The following is a 15,569-nucleotide window of genomic DNA, read 5'->3' on the forward strand; positions in this document are numbered from 1 at the left end:
CCCACCGACAGATGTAAAGGATGTCTGTCTTTATCAGACATCCTGATATAAGACACGGTACTGCGACGCAGCTCAAAGCCCCGGTACCACCAGGTTCCACCTGTTGCCACCTCCTAACCGTTCACTCTACTTCTCCTTAACGTCAATACCAGGCAGGTTAAAGCCGCTGCTGCCAGGATCTGGACTGTAGGTGAGCGGCTGTAAATAGAAGTTACTGCAGAACCTCAAGTGATAAAGGAAGATTCGGCCCATTTGGAGTTCACAAAATAAACATCAGTGAAAATACTGTAGCAATAATTAGAACCGCAGCACAAAGCCAAACATGTCACAATTAAATGAATCCAAATGTCCCCAAAGCATTGGTGGACCGACACAGGGGCTACTGGGGGATTCCAGGTTGATTCCAGAGATGTGCATCACAGTGGCTGTTCATGCAGGGCCGGCCCAAGGTAATATGGGGCCTTAGACAGAACCCCCCCGCCTCCCGAAACCCTTCCTACTAAGAACTTCAGCATCACTAACAGTGTTTAAATATGAAGTGAAGTCTGTGAGAGGGAGACCAGGTTCATTGGCCGAGTTTAAAATCAATCTATGATTATTGGTTATTTGCTGTGATGTATTTGTGAACAAACCCAGCTCAGACACAAAGATTACACCATATTGTAGCCATGATGACACACTATCAAACTATCAAGATGATTCTTTAAACTTTTACAAAGTAACCTTCCTAATTAAATCCTAAATGTACATTTTTTTTCTCTGCTGAATACATTGCATACAATTTAATAACATTATCATTCTCTATAAATGAATGCTACAGGTTTAGATCTATGGTCTGTGTTACAATTAAACCATTTCTAGGGGCCCCTGAATATTATTAGGGCTTAAGCAGTAAAATAGCAGCAAATTTGCTTATTCATAACTTCATAAGCGGAAACCTTCTCTCCTCTGGACTGATTAGCAGCTACAGTCTCAGCCCTCCAGGACTGTCAGCAGCAGAAACAGCAATATTACACCTGTTGGGGAAAATAGACTACATTTGCTTTGCATTGTCCCCACATGATGACAATGATATAGTAGGATCCAATTAAATTTTTGATTAAAATGGGTTGTCGCTATGTTGCTGTACAGTGTTTTATAATCTTGTTCAATGTGCCCTTTTTTAACTTTGAGCTCCTGCCCCCCAAAGGTCTCTGCACAGCCCTAAATTTGAGCATTCTGCCAATTTTGCTCAAAGTTTCATGTTTGTCTCTCATTCACCTGTAAAACTGCAGCATAATCTGAATATTTCTACAGATGGCTGGACTATGACTCTTCTGACGTCTTCAGAAAAAATAAAACAGAGTATCATCTCCTGTGCTGCTGGCCACCTGCTTGCATAACCTTTTAGACAACCTTAAACAACCTTAATGCAAAGTGAATTCCTATGAACTCTGGTGGTGTTAAACACAAAACATGTATGCTTTGATGAGTGACACCTTTTGTTTTAAAACTATGTTCGTCTTCATTCTTGTCCTGTCAGGTATGCTGGCGGGTTAAAAGCAACTCTTCCATGAATGGCACACCCTCCTGAATTACCTTTAAACATGCAGAGCATCTCAATACTTTGTTAATGTGTGCCTTGCAAGGCAAACAGGCACACAGGTTATTAGCATGTATAATTTGTGAAATACATTCATAGTGTTTGGCTTTAGAAGACATTATCTGGATACTTTAATTTATCTCAAGCTTTCACTGATGGATTTCAGGCTGATCCTGTTTGGGCTCACAGGTTTGTGTCTGTTTTCTTATTCTGGCTTCTTAAAGTCTTTTTTTCTTTTACACATTTTTGTACAGTGGGAAACTGAGGACAGAGAGGCAAAGTAAGAAAAAGGCTGAAATCAAATTCTGTGCTAAAAATTAACAAGCACATTTTATTCTGGCTTCAATAATTGTTTTTCTTTTAGTCGTTTTTACACAACGGGAAACAGACAGAGAGGCAAAGTAAAACAAAAGTTAAAACTAAGTTGTATGTTGAAAATGTTCAGGTAAACTCTGGATATGTGATCAGCACTTTCACCTGAACACCAGGAAGTCCAAGCTTCAAATCCCACCAGGTTCCTGCCTACATGTTCAGTCTGTCTTTCTTAAACAGCTTTAATGGATGAGATATTTACCCAGGATTAACTCAGCCAAACCCAGACATGAACAAAAACAATCAATTGGGCTTTTATTCCTCACTGTTTGACCCTAAATCTGATTCAAAATATCCTAAACTTTTTAATCCATTAGAATTACCAGTATTGTTCTTAAATTTGTAAATTCTAATTATATTCAGAAATTTGCATGTATTTCCATACCATTATTTGAGAGTTGCTCGTTCAAACCCATTTTATGGGCTTAGCATAAGACAAGACTAAACAGTGTCTTGTTTTGAATTATTGCTGTAATATTTCCAACTAAACTTCTTCACAATGCTACTTTGTGAAGTGCACCACTCCCTCTTGTCATAAAACACCTAAACTGTTCTGCATTTTTCAAGCTTCTCCCTTATTTATCCAAATGTAACAGAGACATAATTGAAACACTTCAGTTATCTCTAAAGATGAAGATATTTGTTCCTGTTCATTTTAAGATTGTAATCTTGCTTCTTCATTTTGTTTTTTTAGCCAGTGTTGGACTCGTTTCACTGAGGAAAGTCGAAAGCAAATTTATCCAGTATCTTTTAAAGGTCTTTAGCTTTTGTTCTGAAGCTAATATCCACATTTTGCAGCAGATCATATTTTACTTTAAGAAACGAACCTTGTTTCCCTCCTAACCTGTAAGGGCTGACTATTCAAATGATGCTAATACTTGTTTAATTTGAAGATGAAGTCGGCACTTTCAGGCATCTGGAAATTTTACCAGTTGAACCAGATTTGTTCATTCTGTTCCTCTGATTTTGACCGACTTGTTTCCATTTTCCCACAATGTCACTTAAGTAAGTAGTGTGTTTAAAATACATCCACAGGTTTACCTTCATATAACTGTAACATTTTTTTAAAAATGTTAATTATAAAGCATCCTCTACTGGGCTTTCTCTAATATTTTAACATCACAGTAATCTTGGTAAACTTGAAGAAAAGTAGGGACTATGATGTAAGATGACCTCAAGGGAAGCTGATCTGCAAAAATATTAATAATTAATTGCCAGGGGTATTTGCTGAGGAGGTCATTAATGATTTCACTCAGGTGTATTAGCGCCAGAACACTGACTCTGTAGGTCTGGAGGTGAACAAACCAGCTATGAAGGTTACTTTGTGGTTCCTGTTTACCAAGTTCAATAAATATAAATCCTTTTCAACTACACATATTGTGGATATTGCATCAAAACAAATTCTAGAAAGGTTTTAGGACAAACAAGTTAGACCTGAATGTCAGCATTGACAGTGACTCTTGCCATCCACATCTTATTTGGAAAGGATAACTAAATAGTAATAATTAAATGCTTTTAGTCATGATTTTTGCTGACATTTTCCGTATAATTCAATGCTGTTAAAGTTTAATTGGTTTTATTTCAGGCGCCCTGCTCAGTGTTGCTAGCGCCCAAAGCCATCAGTACTACTTTGTGAACACGTCGCGAACATGGACAGAAGCTCAGAGTGTCTGCAGACGGGACTACACTGATCTGGCCACCATTGAAAGCACAGCTGATGTTAATGATTTTCTAAGAACCACCTCCAGTTATAGAGGTGAGTTTTTAACTTGAAAAAAGGAAAACAACAACGGTATAAACACAAACCCTGCATTGTTTTATCACTATTACTGAAAGTCTTACAATATGTAACAGTAAACATGTTTCTGAAGCTTCTAACTATAATAAACATGTTTTTTTTATTATTTTTTCAGGCAAGGCATGGATCGGTCTCTACGATGACATAATAAACAGCTGGAAATGGTCCCTAAATGACAGCAGCTTCTATGGTCCTGGAGAATATTCATTTAGGAACTGGCAACCTGGCCAACCTGACGATTATTATGGACAACAGCATTGTGTTCAGTTTAATGGTTCTAGTGATAACTCACTGGGCCAGTGGGATGACGCTGGGTGCATGGAGACGAGGCAATTTGTGTGCTATAATGGTAAGTATATATATATATATATTTCTTACTTGTATCTTTATATATATATATATATATATATATATATATATATATATATATATATATATATAAAGATACAAGTAAAAAATAAGATACAAAATGAAAGTCTATTATTTTCTTTTAGTTTTCTTATTCTACATCTTGTCTATACATTTACAGGTGGATCGCCATCCTATGTTTTGAGTAACATTTCACTAAACTGGACCGAAGCTCAGAAATTCTGCCGTAAGAATTATGTTGATCTGGCCAGGTAAATAACAAGACTGTATCTTAAAGCAAATACTGCATTAATGCATTAATAACCTATATAAAGAGGGATTGTAGTTCATGAATTCCAGACGTTTTCTTCTGGGTTTTTGTTTTGTACTTTAAGAAGTCGATGTGTTATTCTTTCTCTTTGTAAACACTTTGTCCTGGTTTATTTTTGGCACTAAGCACAGTGCATTGTTTCTTTCTGTTAACAAAAGCTCATCTTTTCCATCTACTTCCTGTTGCTGAGTTGTGTAAGTTGTATTCCTGTATTTCTGGTAACTCTGGTATCTTTTGTCATACTTTGCTTTCGCTTTGTGTTTACCAATCATTCCTGTACATATTTTTTTCCATCTGTTTTTTTCTACAGCTGCTGCCTGTTTATTAAACTAATCTTTGTAATTTAATGAACATATCCTCCTATGATAGAAAATGATACACTGGTCACTTTTCTCATGTCTGATGTCAGTTTCACCAGTGTTTTTTATTTTCCACTGTTAAATTCCTCACTACCTGTAATATTTCAGTTTAGGCTATTTGGTGGTTCTAGGTAGGGGCACAGTATAGGGGGGGAAAGTGATGACAATTCTAGTGCCCTGACCAACAGGATGACCTCCACAATTTATTTATTTATATATAAAGTTCATAGAAATAAAAAAAAAATAAAAAATTGGGGCCCTGTCAATTATAAAATTAATCATATTGTATTTTCAAAGATTGTTTTTAGCAGTACAAATTTAATGTTCCCACTCCCAGATATAAAAAAAACATCCATATTTGCCCTGAGAGTTTTAGTGCTGTCAATCACAGTCTCATGTGGTGCTGCTCATCCTTCCTCCCCTTTGCTCTGTGCTATTCTGTAGGTAGCATAGCCTGTTGTGAATGCTCAGTCTAGTTAGCATAGCTACCAGTGATGGCAGGTAAACAGTTTTCCTGTAACAATAAGTTATTTCTCCACCATTAGCACATTGAGCAGTGAGTGAATGAGGCTAATTGACAGTGCTAAGAGTGTCCTACTAGTTCTCATTGGTTGTTTTGGTCAGAACGGTGCATTACTTTAGCTAGCAATAGTAATTCAGGCAGGAGGAGGAGGAAAATTATTATTTTCACAGATTAACTGTCTCATAATAAACTGCCACAACATTGTGACAGCTTTAATAAATATGGAGAAAACATATTTTTTATTTAAGTTATACTGCAGCTTCAATAAAATGCAGCTACATAGCATTTTTTGAGAAGTCTGGATTGCTCATATTTTGCACGTTGCCTATGACTGTTGCTCATGGGGAGACATTTCAGTACCGTAATCTAAAACTAATAGATAAAATTTAAGCAACCTACTTGTATACTGTATGCAGAGTATACTACAAACGATACAATACTGCAGTATTAAGTTTAAATTCTGTTGTGACCATACACTTATATTGCTTTGATACAGTGACTAATGTTCCCAGTTTTTCTTTTTATGTGATTTGACCATTTTTATTGACTATCTGAGCTCAGACATTATGTTTGTACAACATGAAGTTTTAAGTTACTGCTACTTTCATAAGAATTAGAAAACTCACACATGATTCGAAGTCCTTACACCCTAAAGCTTTTAAGCTTTAGGGAGGGATTCCAGTCTCCCATGGTCACTGTTGAACTGTTTATTTGAAAGCTCATGTTAAAATTGTCTAAACATTACGACAAAGTACTTAAGATTATAAGGTGTAATAATCTCTCATACAATCTCCTACTTTTCTGACGTGTTATTTCTGGTATTGTTACATAATTTTAAAAAAGATCACTGTATTTTTCTTAAATGGAAAAGCCAAAGAAAACTGTACACATTGATTTTCTTTGTATACTGTGTTTAATTTGATTGTTTATTAATTTTTCTTCCTTGCCAGTGTGCGAAATCAAACGGAAAATGAAATCATCAGAATCCTAATAGGTGCCAGCACTGTTTGGATTGGACTGTATCGGGAAAAGCTGTGGTCTGATGGCAGCGACTCTCTGTTTCGATACTGGGCGGATGGCGAACCCAATGGTCCCTCTGGTGATCAGTGTGTTGCTGGATCATTTAGTGACTCTGGAAGATGGTCAGATGAAAGTTGCAGCCTCAGTTTGCCATTCATCTGCTACAAACTAAGTAATGTATCTAATTTCTTTCATAAATAATCCATAATTTTACATCAGGAAAACTGATGTTCATCTTAAATTCTGCCATGCAATACAGAACAAATAAACTTTAACTAGACATATTAAATCCCTGAAGTAATTTGAAAGGAGCCTGCTGTGTGCACCTCACTTTGGACTCAGCATTCTTACGCTTAACAAGTCACAAATCCACGCAAGTCATACTTGCTTTAGGTAGGAACCAGGACAGGTTCAACATGGCCTACCACCAGAGGACGACTGAAGCTCATGCCACATCCATTACCAAAATGCTATAGCTGCTCTGGCTTATTGCTACAGTAAAACAGGCAAACTTCATACACAATGAAATTCAATCACTCACGAGTATAACCTCCGTGCATGTGGTTCTCATTCACGGTGCGAAATACAAATGAATAAAGACAGTGGATAATTATTTTTTTCTAGCAAAATTTTAACCTTCATACTAATGGTTTTAATTGACATTCAATAACAATAAACCCACGAAATATTTGTTACCCAGAATGCATTGTATCTCTCACATATCTCTCGGTCTCTCTCTCAGACTGAGACAACAAGCAGATGGACCATAATAGTTTGCAGCTGCAAGGAGCCATTGCAGTGGTAATGAATGGCTTGATACTGTCGCTGTCTTTGCAGCATTCCCCAAATGACTGAGACAGACTTGATATCTTTATGAGATTGCAGTTGATTGACAGCACTAAGCATTGTGTTTGGAAAACTAAGTCTTAGAAATTTTTTTAAAACATTTTACGGGACAAGGCGTGTATCTATGTCATGACTGACTTTGAGACCAATAGGGGGACATTTGTGGCCGTGAGAGCGAGTTAAAGTCAGAAATCCACAGTGCTGTGTGTGTGTGTGTGTGTGTGGGGTGTGTGTGTGTGTGTGTGTGTGTGTGTGTGTGTGTGTCAGACAGGCTTTTGAAAAAAAAAAAAAACTATCCTTATGAGACACCAGCCTCATTTTTTGCAATTTATGTCGACATTGTAACTCAGAATCCCACTAAAAATAATAGTGCACTTCTCAGGAACAAGCTACATGTTTTAATACCACTTTTGTCAGGGTGCACACAGCAGTTAGGGCTGCATTAAGGGTGATGTAAGAAGAATAAATAATACTAGAAAATTCCTGAAGGAATTTAACCTCGGCCTGCCAAAGGGTGCCCGTCAGTTTAGACCCAACGTTCTGATGTTAAAAATTAGCATTAATGCCAAAGAAAGCTGCAATGTAGTCAAGAACCTGTAGACAGTCGGAAGCATGTTGACTAAGTTGTACTTGCACCATTCATTATGTTAATATTAATGCATAAGGTAAAATTAGCCAAAATGCTAATGTTAGCGTGAATGCTGTCAGTAGCATGTGGGGCATCAAAAGCATGTTTTCTGTCATTAACTTACTCCATTCTGTATACTAAACATGGCTAATAAGTAAGAAAATTAGCTAAAAGCTTATTGTAGGTGAAATGCTAATGCACTGGTTTGTGCAAGCCAGTGCCATAACCTGGGAGAAAATGCTAATAAAGGCAAATATTATTGCACCGCCTATGACGGTTCACTTACCTGAGAGGAATGTTGAGGCTTTTATTTTGAAACTTTCAGTAAGCTTAATTTGAAATGACAACACTAGTCCCATGTGTAACAGTGGTTTGGTTAAACCAGTTATCTAATGCCCAAAAGAGCAATTACGTGATGTAAAAATTTTATTTTGAAATTTTCAATAAACATTTGAAATGGCCACACTAATCTCATGTGTAATAGTGATTGGGTAAAATCAGTTATATAATGCTCAAAACACTTAGTTCAGAATGCCAGCTAAGTCCTCCTCTGTAGTAACAGACAGTTCCGCCTTGTTGTAGTTCTGACATGCTGCTCAGGCCTCTTTTAACTGAGAGTTGGCCATTGTTAGAACTACTGTGATGATGTGTTTGTAGTCCTAAGCTGCAGCTCTGCCCTGCTCTGTGTTCTGTCACTACAGTAATTAATCCCCTGCCAAGTGAAGCTGTGTGAGTGACAGACAGTTCCGCCATGTTGTAGTTCTGACATTTTACTCAACCCTCTGTGAATAACTGAATGACAGAACTACCGTGATGGCGTGTTTGTAGGACCCTGACAAAAAAACCATAAGCCCTAGCAAAAATTTGAAAACCTTTTACAGGAGCAGGCATGTGTATCTATGTCATGACCGACCTGGATACCAATAGGGCGATATTTGTGGCCATGAGGGGGAGTTAAGAGTTTTGGAGTCAGAAATCCACTGTGCTGTCTGTGTGTCTCAGAGAGAAAGATTCCTGACTCTGTGAGACACTCAGCCTCATTTTTTCTCGTTTTTCTCAATTGCTGTCGTCATTTTAACTCACCTGCCATTCATTGCATAGGCAGGCCCCAATGAAAGTTTTGCTTTTGTTTAACAAGTAAAAGAAATTACAAAATACCCAAACATTAAAATACTTTTTAACACTGATTAATATTCCTGTTACTGTTTGTATTGTTTTTGTCTTAGTTCCACCAAATGCAGAAGGTTTTACAGCTTCAGCACAAGATGAGACCAGCATCACTCTGCAGTGGAATAAAATCAACAACAGCACCAGCTTTGTTCTCCAGTATGACGCCGTCGAGACATTCATCAGAGCACCAAATGGAGATGGACCAGTAACATACACAGTCTCATCTCTCTCTGCTGGAACTATATACACATTCACCCTGTTCTCTGTTTTTGACAACATCAGAAGCAGTGGAGTCAGCATTACTGCAGCTACTGGTAAAAATGTACATTTTATTATGAAAGGGAGACCTTTTTAACATCAACATTTTTTAGCTGGATATACTGTGGTGGCGCAGGGGTTAAACACAACCCACATATGGAGGCCTTAGTCTTTGACACGGCTGTTGCAGGTTCGATTCCTGGCCTGGCAACCTTTGCTGCATGTTTTCTCCATTCTCTCATTATCCACCTTCCTGTCAAATAAAGGCCACTAGAGGCAATTAAACATTAATAAAATAAAAATTCTGTTAGTCTGTTGGTTGGTTGTTGAACAAGACCATGTCCTATGTTAAATGTAAAAGACTCAGTAGTACAGTGGTAAAGCACAGGACTAGTATATGGTCTCAGTCTTCAAAATGACTGTCACAGATTTGATTCCAGTTTTTTGACCATTACAACATGTCTTCCCCCCTCTCATAACCCTGTTTTCTGTTTGAAGACTGTTAGCCTTAAGAAATTACTCAAAAATTTGCTATGTAGCAACTAATTAAAAAGTCTCATTTGAAGGACAGCAAAGTAAAAAACATGTTTAGTGGTCATTAAATTTCCTAATAGAATCAACATTTTTAAACAGAAATGGAGTGTGAGATTTTTCTGTTCAAATTCTGTTCCAGAGCAGGATTTTTTTAGTCCATGTAGAGATAGGGCTGAGCGATATACCGAGTGTACTCGGTGTACCGCGATAATTTCAATTTACGATAATTAAAATGGCTATATCGCAACTACCGAGTATAAATTGTTGTCCAAATAATAAACTCTCAAATTCAATGTGAGTATGGTTTATCTGACACCCTATGAATGCATCACTAGTCCCTCGCCCCTACCAACCTGAAAAGTTTCTACCAATCACGCTGCGCGGAGAAAACAAACTACATGGTGACAACAGAGTTTGAGGCGAGCCGTGAATGACACGGTAACTGAAGAGGAGTCAGGTGAACTGGGGAGGGGGAGCACGGTATCTGATGACCATATTTCACCCATCAGATACCGTTCCCCCTGTGTTAAAGGGGGGGACAGTATCTGATGGCACGCGCGTATTTTGCCGCCTGGGCAGTGCGGAGCGGCGAGAAGACGCAGGGGGAGACGTATCTGATGGAGAAACGCGGATCGACGTAACAATGCAACTTTTTGTTTCAGGATTCAGCACCAAAAACACTCAAACATTACCTTTCATAGAACAGAATTCAGTTCGTTACAATTTTCGGTTTTTAGGCTTGATGTATATTTTGCGATTTTTAATGAGAGATTGCTGTGGTAGATTAGCCACCGCTGCTATTAGCCACGCTAACACAGCGGTGATTGATTAGCTATTTTAAACACCTGCTCTACTGATGATCTGTCAATTTGTGTGTAGGTCGTCTTTTTTATTTTTAAGCTGAACCAAAACACCTTATTCCACAGCACATCTATATGTTAAGCAGTGGTGGAGAAAGTACTCAAAAAATGTACTTAAGTAAAAGTACAAATACACAGACAAAAATGTACTCAAGTAAAAGTAAAAGTACCACATTAACATTTTACTTAAGTAAAAGTAAAAAAGTACTGGCTTTTAAAAATACTTAAGTATTAAAAGTAAAAGTACTTGCTGAATGCATTACCTAATCCTAATACAATAGCATTAAGTGAACCAATCTTATCCAATTTTAATACATCATAAATGTGCCATTTTAATGAACAATACCACAGATAAAGCATGTTTTTATTGTGTTTACTCTCTGTAACATAGTTTTAGACTTACTGATTATATGCATCATAATGTCAGGGATGGAAACATCTTGTCTCCTGTCCTGTCCTAACATAGCATAAACTTCACTTTTTTTTTTTGCCACTAGTGGCTTTTATTTCTAAAGAAATCCAACAGAAAGGGGATGGAAAGAAAGTGGGTGGGGGAGAACATGCAACCAAGGAGCCAGTAGCAGAGTTTTAGTCAAGACCACAAACCCAAGACCAAGTCAAGACCAGCACCCCGCGCTACGTGACACAAAAACATTAAGTTTTACCTATCAAAATTGCTTCTCAAATTGATCTGAAAGATCCACATTTCCATAAAACACCTAGATATTAAATACTTAGAGCTGAAATAAATTTAATCAATAAAGATCCGTCCAGAAGAATCGGATCGTTACTGAATGTCATATCAATGCAGACTTTGGTCACAGCGTTGTCCCATATGCGACACCTGAGTCAACACCTCCACACAATAATTCAGCGCATGAGTGACAACTTTTTTTTCATCGCCGATGCAACGTGTCTCAGTCAGTACAGCTAGCTTTGCTAGCATCACGCCCACAGATCTTACCTTTCTTTAAGCTTTCCTTCTAAGTGACGCTAAAAGTTGGACGAAGTCCCACCGTCTGTGAAAGCGAAGTGCTGCTGATTTTACATGTCGCCATATCTTATGATTTATGCAGCGCTATTATATTGCTGACAATTAGAGGAAACCACTGCGCATGTCTGGAGCTCCGCGTGCGAGTAAAGGTGGAGGCGATGGGTGACAACAGACAGTAAGTCACGTTATTGCTCGGATTTTACGGCGCCACCTTAAGAACTTGAACTTCACATTTTAACGGAAAAGAGAGCAACGCGACTTGGATGTAACGAGTAACGCGACGGTTTTGTAGAAATGTAGTGAAGTAGAAAGTACAGATTCTTACTGTAAAATGTAGTGGAGTAAAAGTAGAAAGTAGGTACCCATTATTAAATCTACTTAAGTAAAGTACAGATACACGAAAATTGTACTTAAGTACAGTAACGAAGTACTTGTACTTCGTTACTTCCCACCACTTATAAGTTTGTCAAAGTCAAGCATAAATGACCTACTTCCCTCTCCCTCCCTATTTTTTTCTTAGTTAAAACTTATTTCTTACCTTATCTAGTCATAGTGTAGACAATTAGTAACAAAATACCGCATCACTTTTTAAATGAGCTAGTCTAGCAGAGAATTGGGGGCAGGAACTTACGTGGGTGACATCATGCTGCAAGGGGTCTATGGTTTAAAATAACATTGGAGCTCAGTTAAGAAATACCGTGATATAGCAAAAATATATCAGAATATTAGATTGTTCTCATATCTCTATTTTTATGATTTCATCTGACTGTAGGTATGGTATTCTCACTAAAGGTGCAGGAAAACCTTTTCACCCTCATTAACTCAAAATCTGACAATAAATCTAAATAAAAACAAAAGTATTTTGTGTCTTTAGACTAATAATGTTCATCTTCTGCTTCGTCCCACATATTCTTTTTGAAGATCCTTGTACTGGCTGTCGATGTTGTCCTTCAGGCACAGACTGCATCACCACCAATGGAGTTATTGAATGCATTGATCCCTGTGCCACCTACACTGTAATGAATGATGCCTGGCGTTCAACAGAGAATACAGACAGAACAGACATATACTGTGACCAGTACATTGACTGGCGTGGTTGGTATCGCTTTTATTTGGGGCAAGACAGCGCTCAGATTCCAGACAAATGTGTACCAGAACAAAGATGTGGAACTCACGGTGGTTTGTGGATAAATGGGACTCATCCAGTCCAGTTTAATGAAATTGTAACTCGAACTGTGTGTTACACTTGGTCGAGGACCTGTTGCCTTTATTCCTCAAACACCATCCAGATCAAACTTTGTTATGGATACTACGTCTACAGACTTCAAGACCCAAATACATGTTGGCTGGCATATTGTACAGGTACAGCTGTAAATAATTTACAACATGCAATTCACTCATTTCTATAAATTGTAGTTATGTCCTTGACCAAAGCCAATGTGAAACATGTTTTATGTTTGGTAAAACTAAGGGTTTATATTGTAATATATTTTGTGTCTGTGTGTGTTAGAACCTCAACCCTTCAGAGTATCGACACAAGATGAGAGCAGCATCACTCTGCAGTGGAACAAGATCAACAACAGCAGCAGCAGCTTTATTCTGCAGTTTAACGGCACAGAGATAAACATCACTGCACCAGATGGAGATGGACCAGTGAACTACACAGTCTCATCTCTCACTGCTGGAACCAGATATATATTCACTCTCTTCACTGTGTTTGAAAATGTGAGAAACAGTGGAGAGCAACTGGGAGCTCTAACTGGTAAGATATTTAACTGCACAACGTAACTTATCACACCATCATTTCCTTTGGTTTTATTTTGAGAAAAATACATTTAGCTTATCATCTCTGAAAGCCTACAGACTTTAAAAATGGTTTGATTTCTCCTCTTTTTAATGCTTTTTATGCATGTACTTGGTACTGAGACAACACTTATAGACTCCAAACTGACCAACTTCTCTGTTAGTCATCAGTTCTGACAGAAACTCAGGAACAAATGCTTATGTTTCCTCATGAAAAGATCACATTTTTTTCACCAGTACCTGAACAATCAGAGCACTTCTTGTTTTCAATTAGTACCTAAAACCTCTTAACCTTCACCCCTGGCAAATACAATGAGAAACAGAACACAGGCTTTCAGCTGATTAATTAGTTTATCATAAATATTCAGTCTTTCTATGTTTTAACCATTTTATATGAAATATGAACTGTGACTACAAAAATGAGATCCCAGTACAAACAGATTAATCAGGTTTTCTTCTCTTTTGGTGACTAAGCTCACCTTCAGAGACAGGAGAGCCAGAGCTTCTCTGCATCAAAAGCAGTCAGCTTATGGGTTCAGATTCTGATTAGTTTGTCTCCTGTGTCACTTTGTTTACTTGACCTGAATGATGTTGATATCTGGACAGATTATATAGATGTTTGGAAAAAAAATAACATGATGCAGTTTTGTAAAGTGATAAGATGCAATGGAACGTTCCGCACTATAAGGCGCACCTAAAAACCTTCAATTTCCTCAAAAGCCGACAGTGCGCCTTATAATCCTGTGCGCCTTCTATATGGACCAATATTGAGCCACAACAGGTCTAGCAACGGACCTTACCACAGGGGCCGCGTTTCATTGGCTAATGCCCGTCACAGCGCAGCTACCACGTGCATGACCGTCTCACAAACACAAGCTACAGTAGTAAACACATGCTAATGTACATTGTGGACTATCAAAACCATGGATGCCCAGTTAACCAGCCCTGCAAGAACAATAGGCATCAGTGATCTTGTCCACAGCTATATTTATGCTGAGGGTGTGAGGAGGGTTTTCCTCATCTATCGGTAGCTTTTAGCTGTGACGCGCACAATGTTGGAGGCATGAAGTGGCTCAAACACCTTGATGTCGTCCAAAAAAGATGACATGAACTTGTTGGTTCCCCTGTCCATTGTCCTGGCTGATATTTTGTGAAAATCCGGCAGAAATGCTACGCTAATTAACTCAGATCGAAATGAAAGAGGTCATGTTTACACAGACATGCAGTAGGCTGCTTAGTAGTTGGTCCACTATGGTAAGCAGCTGCCAACTTCTTTTTCCCCGTAGAAGAAGAAGTGCGTGGTGCATGCTGGGATAGTTGTTAGAACGCTGGTTTGTTAATAAAGTTTGATAATACATTTAAAGCGGGAGGGAGGGGAATTGGGGGGGGGCAGGGAAAGAGAGACAGAGACTGCAGCGGCAGCGTGTCGGTTGGTCTGTGTTACCCAGAAAGCAGTGGGGCACAATATTGCAACACCGTGAGTGAAACAATGACTGGGACAGCCTACTATATAAAGTACTTGGGGACCGTTTCTATGAATGTGTAATAATAGACTATGAAGCGTATATGCGCCTTATGATAGGGTGCGCCTAATATATGAGAAAAAAATATCCTAAAATAGGCCGTTTATTGAAAGTGCGCCTTGTAATCCGGTGCGTAAAATACGGTAAATGACAGATATGATCTTTCATATATTCCCACTGCTCCTTTCTTGTTTAATTGACCTGGACATGTTTTCTTTCTGTAAGCTACAATTAAGATTCTGGCTACTAATAGACAAGAAAACCCAACTGCAACAATCTGAACTGAACATCTCCTTTTTTAAAACATCAGCTCCTCTGAACGCAGAAGGATTTATGAAGTCAGGACAAACTGACATCAGCATCACTCTGCAGTGGAACAAGATCAACAACAGCACCAGCTTTGTTCTGCTGTTTAATGGTGTGGAGACTTTCATCAGTGCCCCAGTTGCAGATGAACCAGTGACCCACACAGTCTCATCTCTCTCTCCTGCTACAAACTACACATTCACCCTCTTCTCTGTTCTTGACAACATCAGGAGCAGTGGCATCGACATTGTTGCAGCTACTGGTAAGACTTTACATTTTATCATGAAAGAGAGACCTTTTTAACACCAACATGT

The 15,569-nt window shown here is 38.3% G+C and overlaps 2 protein-coding genes across 2 annotated transcripts in view; both read left to right on the forward strand.

The window, feature by feature from the left end:
- Nucleotides 1-15,569, forward strand: part of LOC106905959 (uncharacterized) — an 80,772-nt gene that overhangs the window by 9,037 nt on the left and 56,166 nt on the right. Inside the window, exons 8-10 of the mRNA XM_088015506.1 lie at nucleotides 9,034-9,291; nucleotides 13,134-13,385; nucleotides 15,260-15,517. Of these exons, the coding sequence (XP_087871632.1) occupies nucleotides 9,034-9,291; nucleotides 13,134-13,385; nucleotides 15,260-15,517 (768 nt within the window). The remainder of the gene's footprint in view (nucleotides 1-9,033; nucleotides 9,292-13,133; nucleotides 13,386-15,259; nucleotides 15,518-15,569) is intronic.
- Nucleotides 1,611-4,376, forward strand: LOC148154136 (perlucin-like). Its single transcript, XM_088015505.1, has 4 exons — nucleotides 1,611-1,771; nucleotides 3,540-3,710; nucleotides 3,868-4,101; nucleotides 4,282-4,376. The coding sequence occupies exons 1-4, from the start codon at nucleotides 1,738-1,740 to the stop codon at nucleotides 4,374-4,376; spliced, it is 534 nt and encodes a 177-aa protein (XP_087871631.1). The 5' UTR covers nucleotides 1,611-1,737.

Source organism: Poecilia mexicana, unplaced genomic scaffold, assembly GCF_051168715.1.
Source record: "Poecilia mexicana isolate PSO_F unplaced genomic scaffold, ASM5116871v1 scaffold_18, whole genome shotgun sequence".
Classification (NCBI taxonomy): Eukaryota; Metazoa; Chordata; class Actinopteri; order Cyprinodontiformes; family Poeciliidae; genus Poecilia; species Poecilia mexicana.

Bases quoted from the DNA above. Each gene is read 5' to 3' on its own strand.
- LOC148154136 (XM_088015505.1), top strand. From the start codon at position 1,738: ATGGATTTCAGGCTGATCCTGTTTGGGCTCACAG. The intron at 1,772-3,539 runs GTTTGTGTCTGT...GTTTTATTTCAG, and splicing joins GATCCTGTTTGGGCTCACAG to GCGCCCTGCTCAGTGTTGCT. The intron at 4,102-4,281 runs GTAAGTATATAT...ATACATTTACAG, and splicing joins GCAATTTGTGTGCTATAATG to GTGGATCGCCATCCTATGTT.